Source organism: Ursus arctos, unplaced genomic scaffold, assembly GCF_023065955.2.
Source record: "Ursus arctos isolate Adak ecotype North America unplaced genomic scaffold, UrsArc2.0 scaffold_15, whole genome shotgun sequence".
NCBI classification, from domain to species: domain Eukaryota; kingdom Metazoa; phylum Chordata; class Mammalia; order Carnivora; family Ursidae; genus Ursus; species Ursus arctos.
The window spans coordinates 1,026,299-1,040,434 of record NW_026622819.1 but is presented as its reverse complement, the minus strand read 5'-3'; the positions used below and the strand labels follow the sequence as shown (position 1 = coordinate 1,040,434).

Below are 14,136 nucleotides of genomic sequence, written 5' to 3'. Positions count from 1 at the left end.
GCAGCCCCTGAGCACGCCTGCTCCCTCCTTGCGGGATAACCCAAGATGCTCCTGGTAATCCTAGTTTCTGTCCCCACACGCTCATACCTCAGTTCGCCAGGGGGGATTGTGATAGCTGTGGAAGAAAGACTTCGCAGCCCCTGCTCCTAGCCACGATGGCACGGTATCGTCATGGCAATGAGGAACTACTCTGGAGATGATTCAAAGCCCATTCGGTTATTGGGGGAGGGGGCTTAGTTTTAAATACTTAGCAAATTTTCTACCATTGTGTTTCCTTTAATAGAAGAAGGTCATTTTCCATGAAATCTGATGCAGTTCTTTAGAACAGCTGAGCTCTGACTTCGGGGCACCTCCAGCCCTGATGAAAGCGGCCCCCGGTCACCCGTAAGACGAGTTGAGCTTCCGAATTAGACGCCCGGTGGGGTGGTGTCCTCGAAGGCACCAGCTGCATACTTGCTTCCTGGCAGGGTGGAAACCACAGTGATGCCCAGCTCACCGCAAAGCTTGGGGGAGACCCAGGTTCCACGTAATTGGACTTTGGGGTCCACTAGTAAGCATTCATGTTTAGTGCCAGATGTGGACTTGAAACGTTGTCTTTCTGTGCGTGTCAGCGTTCAGGGTACTTGTCCCCTGGTGGCTTCCGGTACAGGTGTCTGCGTGGAAGGGGGCTTTCGTGGGCTTGCGTGAGAACTCTGGTCCCGTAGGGCTCTGGGGCGAGCACCTGGGGCAAGGGCTGTAGCCATAGGGGCCACGCGCCCCTGCTTGGACCCCCATCGCCTCCCCCCTCCTTCCCCCAGTTTCCTTGCCGTCCTTCTGTCCTGCACGGGCCCTGCCCAGATGCCCCTTCACAGGGAGGGACACAGAGCAGACGGGGGAGATGGCTTCTCCTGTCTGTGAACAGCCTGGGGAGACGAAGCCTGTCCTCTTCCACGTGTCCAGACCTGGGGGAGTTTTCAGGGTGTCCCCCCCCCCCCCCACGAGGCCTTCCCGGCTTTATCTCGTGGAACCCGGGCTGCAGGGAGGGCTTCTGCTGTCTCCTGAGGCTTTCTCTGCTATAGTGGCTGGAGACGGCCTTGCTGGGCCCACAGGAGCCGAAGGGACAGAACTCCACTCAGGGCTGCGTGACGAGCCCCTGCGGGCTCGAGAACAGGTCACCTGCTCGGCTCACGGCTTCGCAGATTCGTGTGATTTAGTCCAGTTTTTAAAAGTTGTAGATGTTGGCTTCGTTCTGATGCTGGACGGGTCCTCCTGCTTCTGGAGTTCTTTCTTCACCCCGAGCAGACTCACCGGGGCTTTCGGGAGCGAAGCCGCCCATCTCCCACGGCTGCTCCGCGGGAGCCTTCCACGTTCTTGGGAAGCTTGTTCCTTCCATGGCGTGCACGTCCACCCTGGACACCACCTGTATTCATAGCAAATTCTTAACTCAGACAAGTTTTATGGGGGCCACAAAATTAGCACACAGACACCTCAGCAAAACCATGACTTGCAGATAAGCCTCATGGGCCCCAGAGGGAGGGGTCACCGACCCCAAATGCACGTCCTCACACATGAGCCACGGTGTGCCTCAGACGCACAGGGTCTCAGTGGGACGTGGACGGGTGCCACTGCTGCATGAACCTGGTCGGGAGCCACGGGGCAGGGGGGAGTGGGGCTTCTGTTACTCGGATGCCACTCGCTCTCTCCCTGGTCACCCTGAGCCGTCCTCCTCGCTCCGCTGCTCTGGGGGTGCTTGACCGGGGTGCCCCCCTCTCTTTGCAGGGCCCTGGGCATCTCCGTAACCGACTACACATTTGAGGACTGCCAGCTGGCCCTGGCGGAAGGACAGCTCCGTCTCCCTGCGGACACCTGCCTTCTAGAATTTGCCAGGCTGGTGAGGGGCCTGGGGTGAGTGTGGCGCTTTTTGTTCCTCGAGCCCCTTCCTCAGCGCTAGCGGGGTTCTCTGAGGAGCGGGGAGGGTTCTGAAGAGCACTGCCGAGATGCTTTTTCTAAGGAAGCTTCCAGAAGCTTCTGTCAGGCCCTCCCAGGGGCTCCCACCCCTGCCGTTGTTGGTGACCAAGCTGGAGATCGCAGTGGGCACTGAGGGCCAGCTGGGCCTTCAAGCAGATAAAGGTGCTTGTGCTCAGGGCTTTGTGGGAGCTCTCCGAGTATCGAGTCTAGTCCATGCACAGGTGTCTCACAGCCCTCGGTGCTCAGCACAGCGGTCCCCACCGGCGGTCACACCCACCCGCCCGGGGGCGTCCACACAGCCAACGGGGCGTCACTCCCGTGTAGACACTGCGGCAGAATACATGGTGTGCCCTCAGGTTATTAGAGCACCTTTGTTGGTGATGGACTTGCTGCTCGCTCTAGAAGTAATTTTAATACTTTGCTGAGTCTCGTTACTGTGAATCTCCTGTTTTTAGCATTCTGTGATTTTAACGAAAACTATGTTTCCGTCTTTTTCTGTGTAGGTTAAAACCAGAAACACTCGAGAAAGATCTGGATAAATATTCCGAAAGCGCCAAGATGCAGAGGGGAGGAAAGCTGGGTCTCCCCGAGTTTGCAGAGTACCTGGGCGTCCCCGTCTCAGACACCCTGGAGGACATGTTCTCCCTGTTCGATGAGGTGGGGCCATCGCCCTGGGAGGGGTTTCGTGGGAAAACCTCCAGCTTTCCGATGCATATTGTTTTCGTTAGAAGCAGTTTGGGGATTTGGGAAGTAGAGGGGGAAATGGCCCCTCCTCGCCCGACCAGCCCACCCTGTCACTTGGGTATTTTCTCCCGTGCTTTTTAAACGCACGTAGAAGTTTGACATTTAAGTTAACATTTGCTGATAAACCTGTAGTTTGGGGTTTTAAATGGGATTGCGAAAAAGCCTGATAATATCAAAGTGTGCCCTCCTCCGGAAATCCAGAATTTCTAGGTAGTGCGCCTCTTTCCCAACCATCAGCATACAGGGTCACCATCGGCCTTCCACGCCGTGCGTGGGGACTGTCCCCGTGCAGCGCTCCACGCGCCTCCGCCCACCACGCTCCTAATCACCCATCGTGTCTGGACGAGGAGTCCGTGTTTGCCAGTGCAGCCCTGGACATGGGTGGCCCTGCAGGGCGTGGGGGGTGGGAGACAGCTGCCGGGAGCCTCCCTCCGCCCCAGCTCCACCTCGGGTCGGCCCCCCGGCTCGTCCCACCCACTCCATAGCCAGCTTGTCGGAAGCAGCAGCCTGTCCGTGCTGACCCCCAGGGTCACTGAGGACCTGCTGTGTGGATCTCAGTGAGTGTCCAGCCGGCCAGACCTGGGCATTCAGGCCACGGCAGCTCGGACCCACCTTCCTTCTGCACGCTCACTGCTCTGCCACAAGCGACTGGGTTCTCAGAACACAAGCGTGCCCCTTGCTGCGTGTGTGCTGGGGTTTTCCTCGAGGGAAAGCCTCAGCAGGTGATGGCCATCATGTGGCATGAGCTTGCTTAAGCTCCAGGCGCCGGTCTCCTAGACTCTGGAAGTCACTCATAAGGGCCTGAACAGTGTGTGGTGTGGTCACCTTGCAAAAGCCAGTGGGTTATGGATGTTCTTCCAAAATACTCATTTCCTGGAGGCCGATAAGATCCAGCACGAGGGTTCAGACCCAGCTCCCCCCACCTGTGGCCGGGGCCGAGCTATCCCCTGAGGGCGTGTCTCTTTCCCAGAGCGGAGACGGCAGGATGGACCCTCGGGAGTACGTGGTTGCCCTGTCTGTCGTCTGCCGGCCGGCCCAGACTCTGGACACCATCCAGCTGGCGTTCAAGGCAAGTGTGGCATTTACGTGAGTTTAATTTGTAGGGACAGTGAGACCCGGGGTCACGCCAGGCCTGTCCTACATCTTCACAGCCCCTTCTTACACGGGCAGACTTACTCTGCGCCTGACTACTATTTTCACAGAAGCTCGTATCAGCCACTGTTCGTACAAATGCCCCCAAACCTCCCGGATCAGTTTCTGCCTGCAGTTTGTAATGCACATTCGTAAGAAGAGCACAGGGTAGGGTCTTCGTGAGTTCCAGGGTCCCCGGACAGGGCTGGCGGGTGCCCCACGCCAAGTGCTGTAACACATCCATCCTGTGCAGCCCCCTACCTGTCAGTTCTCCCAACGCAACCTCTTCATCAGCCCGTTGACTTAGGGTGCGAAGGAGCTGCCTGCCCAGAGCCGAGCCATTCATCCCTGCTGCAGGGATTGTGGGAGTCTGGGAGATACCCATAATGGGGTCCCCGCTCACCTGCAGATTCACCTGACTGGCTTCACCAGGACACTGTCAGCTAGGATAGAGCTGGGCTGGCATTATTCACCTAGAAACAGTTTGTCAAGGTCTCAGAATGGGTACTTCTTGCGGGGGCAACTCACATTAGCCAGATTCATGAGAACCTGATGTGTAAGCCAAGCAGCTGCTTGTCTCTCACTGCTTGGAGAATGACCCCAGCAGACCCTCCCCGTAGCATGACTGAAACCCGCTCGGTGTACAGTGCCCTGTATGAGAATTAACTGGGTGACATTGATATTTGGGGGCCTGACCTGCCTCTTCCAGCCTGAGCAGGCTAGCTCGGAGGACCCTAGGCCTGCACCTGGCTTGTGGCCCCTCTGCTGCGCCTGCCTTCAGCACACCCCATTTTGATGGACCCCAACCTGGGGCAGCTTCTCTGCTGCCAGCTTGTAGAGTCTGGTGTGAGAATAATGGCCGTGCTTGGCTTGCTCTCAGAACATGGAGCTGACTATTCTCCAGGCCGCATCACCGAGGCTCCTGCCTGAGGGGCAGGCTTACCGGGCTGCGGAAGGAGGGGGAGCCAAGGAGAGGATGACAATCCCCCCCCCCAAGCCCATGCTGCTGGGCCTGCCTGACAGGGGCGGACAGCCTTTCCCAGCAGGGGGACCACACCGTGGTTCATGGCACTAATCCTTCGGTGCCTTTCTCTCGGTCCCATGCCGGAACCAAAGCAGAAGCTGTTGGAAAGAGGGTCCATGGGTCAACCACCTCCTAAAGGTCCTAAAGGTCAAGCAAGGTGGCGGCTCGTTCATGTCATTGAGCAGAAGCCCACGAGCCCCCACGTGTGCCAGCAAGCCCAGGGTGCCGGCTCCGTCCCTGACCCAGGGGACACACACTGCTGCCCGGAGCCCCCTCTAGTGGGAGGGCAGGCTGTGCACACAGACCTCAGTTCCCCGTGGGGGTCAGCTTGTGAGCGGAGCTCTGGCTGTTCTGAACCGGTGGGGTCAGGGCCTGCTCGAGAGCTGGGAACCCCGTGAGCAGGAGAAACGGGACGCCTGCACGGTTGGGGGGTCATGGGGTGACGCCGGGCTCTGCCTGCAGATGTACGGGTCACAGGATGGCGACATCGATGAGGACACCCTGTCCAGCATCCTCAAGACTGCCTTAGGAGTGGCAGAGCTCAGTGTGACCAGCCTTTTCCAGGCCATCGACCAGGAGGGGACGGGGAGGATCACATTCGGTGAGTGGCCCAGGCACGGGGGAGGAGGGCCCCGTTGTACGGGGGTGTGCCCAGGAGGTGGGGCACGGGGACGAAGTGGAAGCAGTGCCCATGCGTGCTCACCAGGACACGGTGTTGTCTTGTGCAGCACAAAGGTCCCAGAAGGAAGATTCTCCCCCAAGCCCAGCAGGGACTATTAGGGGATTTTGAGTCTGATTTGTGTGGGGTTGACGAGAGCCAGATCAGAAGCCCAAGCTTGGACCCCAGACCACGCCGTCCCCGGGGCTGTAGACAGTGTGTGCTGAGGCTGGGCCGTGGCAGCCCACGGGGGTCCGTGATCTGGGTCCTCCGTGGAAGCGAAGAGCTGGCCCCATCAGCACTGACCGCTGCGGGCGTGACCTCGCAGGGGGCGGTGGGGGGGCTCATCACTTTTACCCACATGAATTGGGACAGCTAAGATCCTCAGGGACTCAGACCTGAAACCCACTTGCTGGCTGAGGGGAAGGGGTCTGGGGCAGCAGGATCCCTGGAAGGCAGCCCCCCTCAGCGGGCCCGCCAGTGTGCACATTTGGAAGTGAATGTATGCTCGCTAAAAAAAAGTAGACATTTGCTCAGGAAAGGTCATTGTTCATGTCTTGTTTGGACGTTTGCATCCAAATGTCAGACACGAGTGTGCTTGTTGATTTAGCGTGTGTGTGTGTGTGTCCTCCTGCACGAAGAGTAGACCCTGTGTCCTGGTGCGTTCGGATGGTGAGGGGGGGTCGCTCACAGTGAGCACTGACCGACTGCAGACATTTTCCAGTAAGTCATTCTGTGTCCCCCGGAGGAGCCCGGGCGGTGTTCCTGGGGGTCTGTGGTCCCCCACACCAGGCCCATGAGTGTCTCCCAGCTCTTGGAGGGCACTCTGCACCCCGGGACTGGGTCCGGGGCTGTTGGGAGATGCACAGGCTCTGAGCCACTCGGGCCCTGTGACCAGCTCGGACCGTGGCCTGTCTCCCACGCACGTGCGCGTGGTCTCCAGAGCGTGGCCGCATCCCTCGACAGCACCTGCCGTGCGGAGTATCAGGTCCTCCGTGACACTTTGTCCTGTCCCCAGAGCAGATCCTCTGATGAACATGTCTCCCTCACGCATACAGAGTACCGGGAACACACCGCTGAATCCAAAATTGTGTTTTCTGTAGACTTCCCCCAAACAAGAATAGCCAAAAGGACACAGTGGCCAGCTCTGCTATGTGCGACGGAGATCCTGCCCCCTCCCCTCCTTCCTCTCCTCCTCCCCATTCCCCTCCCTTCTGCCTCCCTCCTCCTCCTGCCCTTCTCCCCCCACCCCTTCCCTCCCCCACCCGCTCCCTCTCCCTGCCCCTCTCCGCTGGGGATTCCAGCCCTACTGGAAGGGTGTGAGGTGGTGGCCCATGCAGGCCCAGGGACAGGAGCCCCCAGATTCCAGACGTCTGCCCCCTGGTAACCCAGTGCCTCTGTCTTTCCAGCTGACTTCTGCAGGTTTGCGGAAATGTTCCCCAACTTCGCAGAGGAGTACCTGTACCCCAAGCAGACACATTCGGACAGCTGCGCACAGACGCCCCCCACTCCAACCCCCAACGGCTTCTGTGCGGACTTCAGCCCTGAAAACGCGGATGCTAGAAGGAAACCGTTCCGTAAGAAACTGGACTAGGACAGAAGGTTCTGGAGAGATGAGGCCTCTCTGCGGCCCTGTCACCACCCGCCTCCACCTGGCCGTGAGCCTGTTCACGGTGACACGGCCGGGCCTCGCTCTCCCGCGTGTGCTGTGCATGTACTGGCCTCGGGCCCGAGTTCTGCGACACCCGGGGTCGTTCTGCCCCTGTTCTTTTGTGGAGAGCCCTGCGTGAGGGCGGGCCTGTGCCTGAGCCGCGAGGCTGTGTGGGCCCCGGGGGCTGTCCCTCCCGCGACACCTGGGCTGGGGCCCCAGCTATGGCCGAGTCACCTGGACTGTCCCGGGTTCACTTCCCGTGGTCTTTCCTCACGTCTCCACTGGAGTCTGTGCTTGGCGGCTTGCGCGGGTAGACGGGCCTTCACATGCACACGCGACACGCGTGAGACCAAGAGGTGTCCCGTGCGTTTTGATTCCAGCACAAATTCTCTGCCAACCTCTGTGGGATCACCGTTTGGCAGAGCACGGTCTGATTTTTAAACATTTCTATATTTGTGGAAACTCATGAGTATTTTATAAACTTCATTTAGATACTTCAGGAAGCATTCAGCATTTTTAAAAAAGAAGAAAAAATTGTTTTCTACTTCATTTTTCCTTTGAGGGCCAGAGGATATTTATTTATAGGCCCTTTTTTGATAGAATCCGAGGCTGTCTGGGGCTTTGACTTAAATCTCTTTCTGGCCTCTCTCTACCAGGTACATTCCACGTCTGGGTCCGCCACACGCACCCGGCCCAGACGCCTTTTTGCTTCTTTAATCCTTTCCAAATCCCCCTCTTTTTTATAAACATTACCAGCTTGGTATTTCTGTTCAGCGTAACGGAACGTACTCCAGCACAGCGCAGGTCCGCCGGGCGCTGGCGAGGTGCGTGAGTCAGGCGGGAGGCGCAGCGGGACGGCCCTGGCCTGTCTGCTGAGCCTCCTGGAGGCTGACGCCCGGGCGGACGGGCAGGGCCTGGTGGAGGCTGGCTGGCGCCCCGGCGCGTCCAGTGACGGCGCCTGCCCGTGGCCTCCCCGCACCGCGGCACGAGGCCGGCACCCAGGGCGCAGGGAAGGCGCTGGGGCCGCGGTGGCGTCAGAGGCGAGGAGCAGAGCGTCCGCACACAGGAAAGGGACGCGGTGATGTTGCCGCTCCTGGCGCTGAGCTCAGCCCCCGGCGTCGCGTCCTCCCTGCACGGTGAGAGGTCCGCTCTTAAAGCACAAGGACCACGGCTTCTAGTCCGGTCTGTGGCAAAGCCTCGGGTTTGCCTGGGGAAGGAAATTCTTCTGAATTTCTAAAGGGGTTGGATTTTGCACTTGGGCGTCTCCACAGAAAGCGACCGCCAGGGCCGCCAGAAAAAACATTTCCTGACTTCCCGAGGTGTGCCCGCTGTGCGTTTCCAGCAGCGGCCGGAGCGAGGGGAAGGCCCAGCCTCCGTTCCGCCCGCCAGCAAGGCAGGGCCGGCCGGGCGCCAGTGGTGTGGGGTCCGCACGCTCGCAGCCCGGACGCAGCCGTCGTAGCTCGCCGTCACCCACCTTCAACGGCAGAATGCATAAAAATTCATCTTTAGAGAACGTACGCGTGACCAATGAAGGAGGTACATCAACGAGATTCCGAGGGAAGGGACCCTGGCTCGGCTCCCGCCTCTGCGTCTGTGGATGAAGGGCTTTTTGAATGAAATGCCGCTGTGCATTTTCAGGAAAAAATCTCTGATAAGCAGACTTGGAATGGAGGTTTGTTCCTCCTGACCTTCTCCGTAGTGACTTCACGTCAGTGGCATTCAGAACTGTGAATGTATATAGTTTCGGAGTGAAATCCCTTCGTGTGAGGTGGGGGCAGAAGGGGCCCCACGGGGACCGGGAGTCCAGGGTGGGCGCCGTGGAACAGCTCTGCATTGCCAATGGAATGAATAAAACATGGTCGTACCCACCTGACAATGACGTGTGTTGTGTGGCTTTTTATTAGACAGACAGCAGGGGCGCCCGGGGGGCTCCGTCAGGGAAGCGCCTCACTCTTGATCTCAGCTCAGGTCTTGACCTCAGGGTCGGGAGCCCCGAGTTGGGCTCGCTGCTGGGTGTGGAGCCTACTTAAAAAAATAAAGTCAAAAAGAAAAGAAAGAAAGATAACAGCAGGCATCTCTTAGGCCATGACAGAGAACCAATCAAGATGGGGTTTCTCGGCATCTCGCCCAGCATGTTTGGCAAACACAGTAATTGAAATTCTGTAGAAAAACCTTTCTTGAACTCAGGGAAGGTCTGGAGCGGTTCGGCGTCGTCGGGACAGTGCTGACGTTTTAAGGCGCTCAGACTTGTGCGGCTGTTGGCCTGCGTACTGGGTTGGTTTCTAGAATTTCTCCATCAAACACACGCCTGGAACACACAAGCAGAACAAGACAGGATCCTGCTTTCGTTTCTCTCACCGAGGCAGTGAAGGGCTCAGAATTCGAAGAAACAGGGTCAAAGTCACACAACCCCAAAACTAAGGGAAACAAAACAAGCAGCCGCTCGCTCCAGGGATCGAATAGCACGTGCTGGTCCCACTCGAGCACACGGACTAGCAGGCTGTCCTGAGGACACGTGGCCTGACCCCGGCGGGGGCGGGTCAGAGAAGAGGCGCCCCTGGAATGGCGTTCAGCCGGGACACGGCAGATTGTGCTGCTTCCTTCGTGCAAGCGTGGCCCTGTTTCATATCGTAAGTGGGCATCGCCTGAGAATGGTTGCAGGGACATTCAGAGCCCGACCTGCTCCCTAGGGCGGATGGAAGGAGGCCGCCGCGGGCTCCGGGCCCAGTGCGCTGCTCGGGGCCACGGTGCTTGCCTGTCCCCCGCTGGCCGTGACTTCTGTGTCAGCTCGGCTCGCCCGCGTCCCGGGTGGGAACAGGCTTGCCTGGGATGTGTGCACGCGGTTAAGAGGAAGCTCCTGGAGGTTCCATCAGACCGGAAGCAGAAGAGGCATCCCCGCCCTCCCCGCCACGCCCCTGCGACGCCCCCGCTTGCGCTGGTCCAACCCGGGGCCCCAGAACCCACCCGTAGGAGCGCGTCAGACCCCAGCCATTGGCTCGCGGAGCAGGGCTCTGAGCGCAACGGTGGGCACTGCCCATCCTCTCTGTGGGTTCCCGGCCTCTTACACGCATGACTCACACCCAGTGGGTGCTTTTACCTCCCCCAGAAAACGTACCATCCCTCGGTCTCCACGTCCGTCCCTGGGCAGCGTTAAGGCTGCTGCAGTCTCACTCCGCCCAGAGTGCTTCCCGACATGGAAACCGAGCTACGGGGCTAACCAGTCCCCGCTCCCGGTATTCCTACACAAACTACAGGAGAGGCCACGGGGGGGAGGGTGAACAGGCAACAACCCAGCGTGTGCTCTTGTGTGCGCACAGCACACGCACACAGCGGGCCAGCCAGTCGTCCCCGCGCTTGTCACCAGCTCCCCTTGTACCTGCTGTGGGGCTGGGGCCCGTGCTCACAACTCCCTTCCCCACCCCAGCTGCACACGCTCTTGGCTCCTGCCGGCCCCTCGGAAAGTGAAGGTTCTGGAGGATTTTTATTGCAGAGAATGTGGAGCCTTTATTAGCCACAACCTTAGTGGTGAAAGTGCCCAGAGGACCCACCGGGCTCCAAAAAGAGGACAGCACCGTGTCCTGCATTCGTCAGCTTCCTAACACTCTCCACGTCCTGGTGGGTCAGCAGCAGGAGCGGCCCCACATAGCTGCCGACCATCCGGGCAAGGGGCCAGTCGTGTCCCCACGTAGGAAGGTTCCGTTCTTGGGAACCATGATCGTAAAGCAAAAGAACCCCAAGTTGTCAAGAGTGGCTCCTGGTAAGGCGGGCGAGGCGCTTGATGCGGGGCAGCAGGTAGACCCACTGCTCACCTCTTCGAGGGCGGGCCAGGACGGGGCAGTGACCGCCGTGTGCTGGGTGCTGAGTCTCCACGGAAGTGAAACACATCAGCCCTGCTCCCGGTTCGCTGGCGAGAGGGAACCACATGGCAGCTGAACTCGGCAACGGGGAGATCTGTCCTGCGGAGGAGGGACTGCCAGGGAGCCAAGAGCATGAGCCGCCCCCCAGTAACTACTGGGTGTCAGAAGAGCCATCTCTGCCCGTGTCAGGGACGTGTGCTGTGCTGTGAGACAGCACGAGTGCTGGTCCGCCGCCCGAAGCACGCCAGCTGTCAGGGGCGCCACCCCTTAGGACACACCCCAGGTTACAGGTGCAGTCCCCCATGGGCGGCAGCATCACCGGTCCTTCCTCCGTCCAGCAAGGTTGGCTGTTCTGGGCGGGGGGACCTCGGTCAGTGCGGCGACTCAAGTGCAGGCTTCCTTCACTAAAGCACAGCCCTTCGGGTGTCATACACAATGGGCAGTGGGGAAGGAACCCCTCATTAAGTCTGCAGATGGTGCTGGCAGAACTGCCGAGAGCAAGAAGACAAAGCCATTCCCGGAACAAGCGTATTGATTGAGGACACACCCCCTTCAGTGAGGAGGGGTCCAGCATCACCATCCTGACACCCAGGGGAGGGCACCACCCCAGGGGCTGCGTCCTGGACCTGCTTCTGTCGAGGGGGAGTCCGGTGTGACCCCCCTCGGCCTGCAGTGCTCTTGCGTTGTTGACCGTGCTCCATCTCAACCCCCGCCTCCAGCCCCACTCTGTGCAGTGTCTCTAAGCCCACGCGGGCTGGCTGGGAGAAGGGGTGGTGGACATCCAGCCCACGTGACATGCCCTGGACTAGGTTCCAGAGCCCTGACACCTCAGGGAAAGTACCCGTGAGGCAACAGCGGTGTGGGTTCCCAGTGAAGCACAAGCCACAAGGAGAACCGACCGAAAGAGATGCTCCGTGTTCTATCACGTGTGACTGAGTCCCAGAAAACGTAAGTCATGGCAAAAAAAAAAAAAAAAGACTTGACAAAACAGTGGCCAGAACTTTTCCAAATCTATACTCAGACATCCAAGAAACTCAATAAGCCACAAGGAAAATGACGATAAGAAAAATACAGCAAGGCACATTCAAACAAACAAACAAACAAACCTCTCTTACAAGCAGCCAGAGAAGAGGAAACACTCTCCTGGAATGAAGTCGAGAACTGTGCACGTGGAAACTGGCCGTGTGCAAGGGTCGGGAGGATGTGAAAACAGACTATGGTAAAGTGTATATTGTAAACCCCTAAAGAACACAAAAACATACAACTAAGAAGCCAATAAAAGAAATAAAATAGGATGTTTTTTAAATAATAATTTATCCAAACTCGGCAAGAAACTGAGAAAAAGGAATGAAGGACAGACAACACAGACAGAAAACGAATAGCACATGGAAAATTTCAATCCAACCATACGAGTAATTACATCAAATAGAGACTTAAAAACTCCCAAATCAGTTGCAGAACAATTCTTTTTAGAAAACTAACTATATGCTGTTTAAATGCATACTGAAAATTTTTTAAAACGGGCTACCATGCAAACCTAACCATAAGGAGGTCGACGTGGTGAGACTGATGTCCACCAACCACCAAGTGAACATGGAGACGAGGGGACTCCCCGCACGACCACCAAGGGCTCCGTGCAACGGGAAGACACGAGTCCTATAGGTGTACGTACCTAATGACACACCTTAAAATAGGCTTAGCAAGCACTGACAGAGTTAAAAGGAGAAATAATCAGCAAATATAGGTGGAGAGTTTAAGACCGTCCTCTCAGTAATCAATAGAACCAGCAGGGGAAGAAACATAATTATGTAGAAAATTTGAACAACCCCATTTACCAAATTGACTTAATTGCTCTTTCAAGGGCACACAAAGCAGTTGACAAACCAGATTACACCCTCGGCGAGAGAGTACATCTCAGTAAACTCCAAACTCTCTGAATCCTACAGAGTAAGTGCCCTCATCAAAATGAGGCCGCTCCGTGTGGACTCTGCCCCATTGCAGAGCAGGACGGAGCTCTGTAGCCCACCGGACTGCAGCCCGGACCAGCGCCCACCGAGGAGCAGAGCGGGAGCTCCTCCCTGACAAGCAGGGCCCATCCCTGCAGTGTAATACTGTCGAGAGCTGGTTAGGTTCTGATTAATTCTTTTAAACTTAGTGGAAGTTAATGAGCCCACAATTTTGCTTCTAGTCAGGATGGAGAAACCGAGACTGGATTTACCCTCCCTCCTGGAACAGGCCATCAGGAGGGAAACACTGGGGGGGTTTGAGGAATATTAGCAATGAGGAATATTAGCCCTGGACAAAACACCACTGTGTTTTGCTTAAAAGCAAGACCTGGAAGAATGACCAGATGGTTGACAAGTTACTTACCTGTAGCCCCAAACAAAATTCCAAAATTTCTCAGGAATGCAAAATTATCCAGCACCCAACAGGGTAAAATTCACAATGCCTGGCATCCAATCAGAAATCACCAGCATGCAAGAAAGCAGAAAGATCTCTAACCAGCAGAGCCAGCCCTAGCAGTGTTGAGGTGAGGTCATCCGTAGACCTGGCATTGACAGCTTGTTTCACGGCTCAACTGTACCACCTGCTCAGAAACTGGAACCATGTGCAATGCGTTCAGTAGAGAAATGAAAAATATCTTTTAAAAGACAAATCTGGGGGCACCCGGGTGGCTCAGTCGGTTAAGTGTCTGCCTTCGGCCCAGGTCATGATCCCGGGGTCCTGGAATGGAGCCCCACATTGGGCTCCCTGCTTAACGGGGAGTCTGCTTCCCCCTCTCCATCTGCCCCCCCACTCGTTCTCTCTCTCTTGCAAAAATAAATAAATAAAATTTTAAAAAAGACATGAATCTGAATTCTAGAGATGAAAACTATAGTGTTTGAGATGGAAATGCATGGGTTGGGATTAAGGGTGGATTTGACATGGCAGAAGACGTGGCAAGTGATCTTGAAGATAAAGCCATGCAATCTATTCAAAATGAAATAGAGAAAAAAGGAAAAATTGAACTTTGCATCAGTGAGCAGTGGGACCTCACGTTGCCTGATGCGGTCCCCAAAGGAAAAGGGCAAAGAAAAAATATTCAAAGAAATAACTTCCTAAATTTGATACAAGCCATAAACCC

At 56.9% G+C, this 14,136-nt stretch overlaps 1 protein-coding gene across 1 annotated transcript in view; it reads left to right on the top strand.

Moving 5' to 3' along the window:
* Positions 1 to 9,046, top strand: part of LPCAT1 (lysophosphatidylcholine acyltransferase 1) — a 45,565-nt gene extending 36,519 nt beyond the window's left edge. Inside the window, exons 10-14 of the mRNA XM_026506591.4 lie at positions 1,759 to 1,884; positions 2,451 to 2,604; positions 3,662 to 3,760; positions 5,309 to 5,447; positions 6,914 to 9,046. Of these exons, the coding sequence (XP_026362376.3) occupies positions 1,759 to 1,884; positions 2,451 to 2,604; positions 3,662 to 3,760; positions 5,309 to 5,447; positions 6,914 to 7,098 (703 nt within the window). The 3' untranslated portion in view covers positions 7,099 to 9,046. The remainder of the gene's footprint in view (positions 1 to 1,758; positions 1,885 to 2,450; positions 2,605 to 3,661; positions 3,761 to 5,308; positions 5,448 to 6,913) is intronic.
* The last annotated feature ends 5,090 nt before the right edge of the window (positions 9,047 to 14,136 follow it).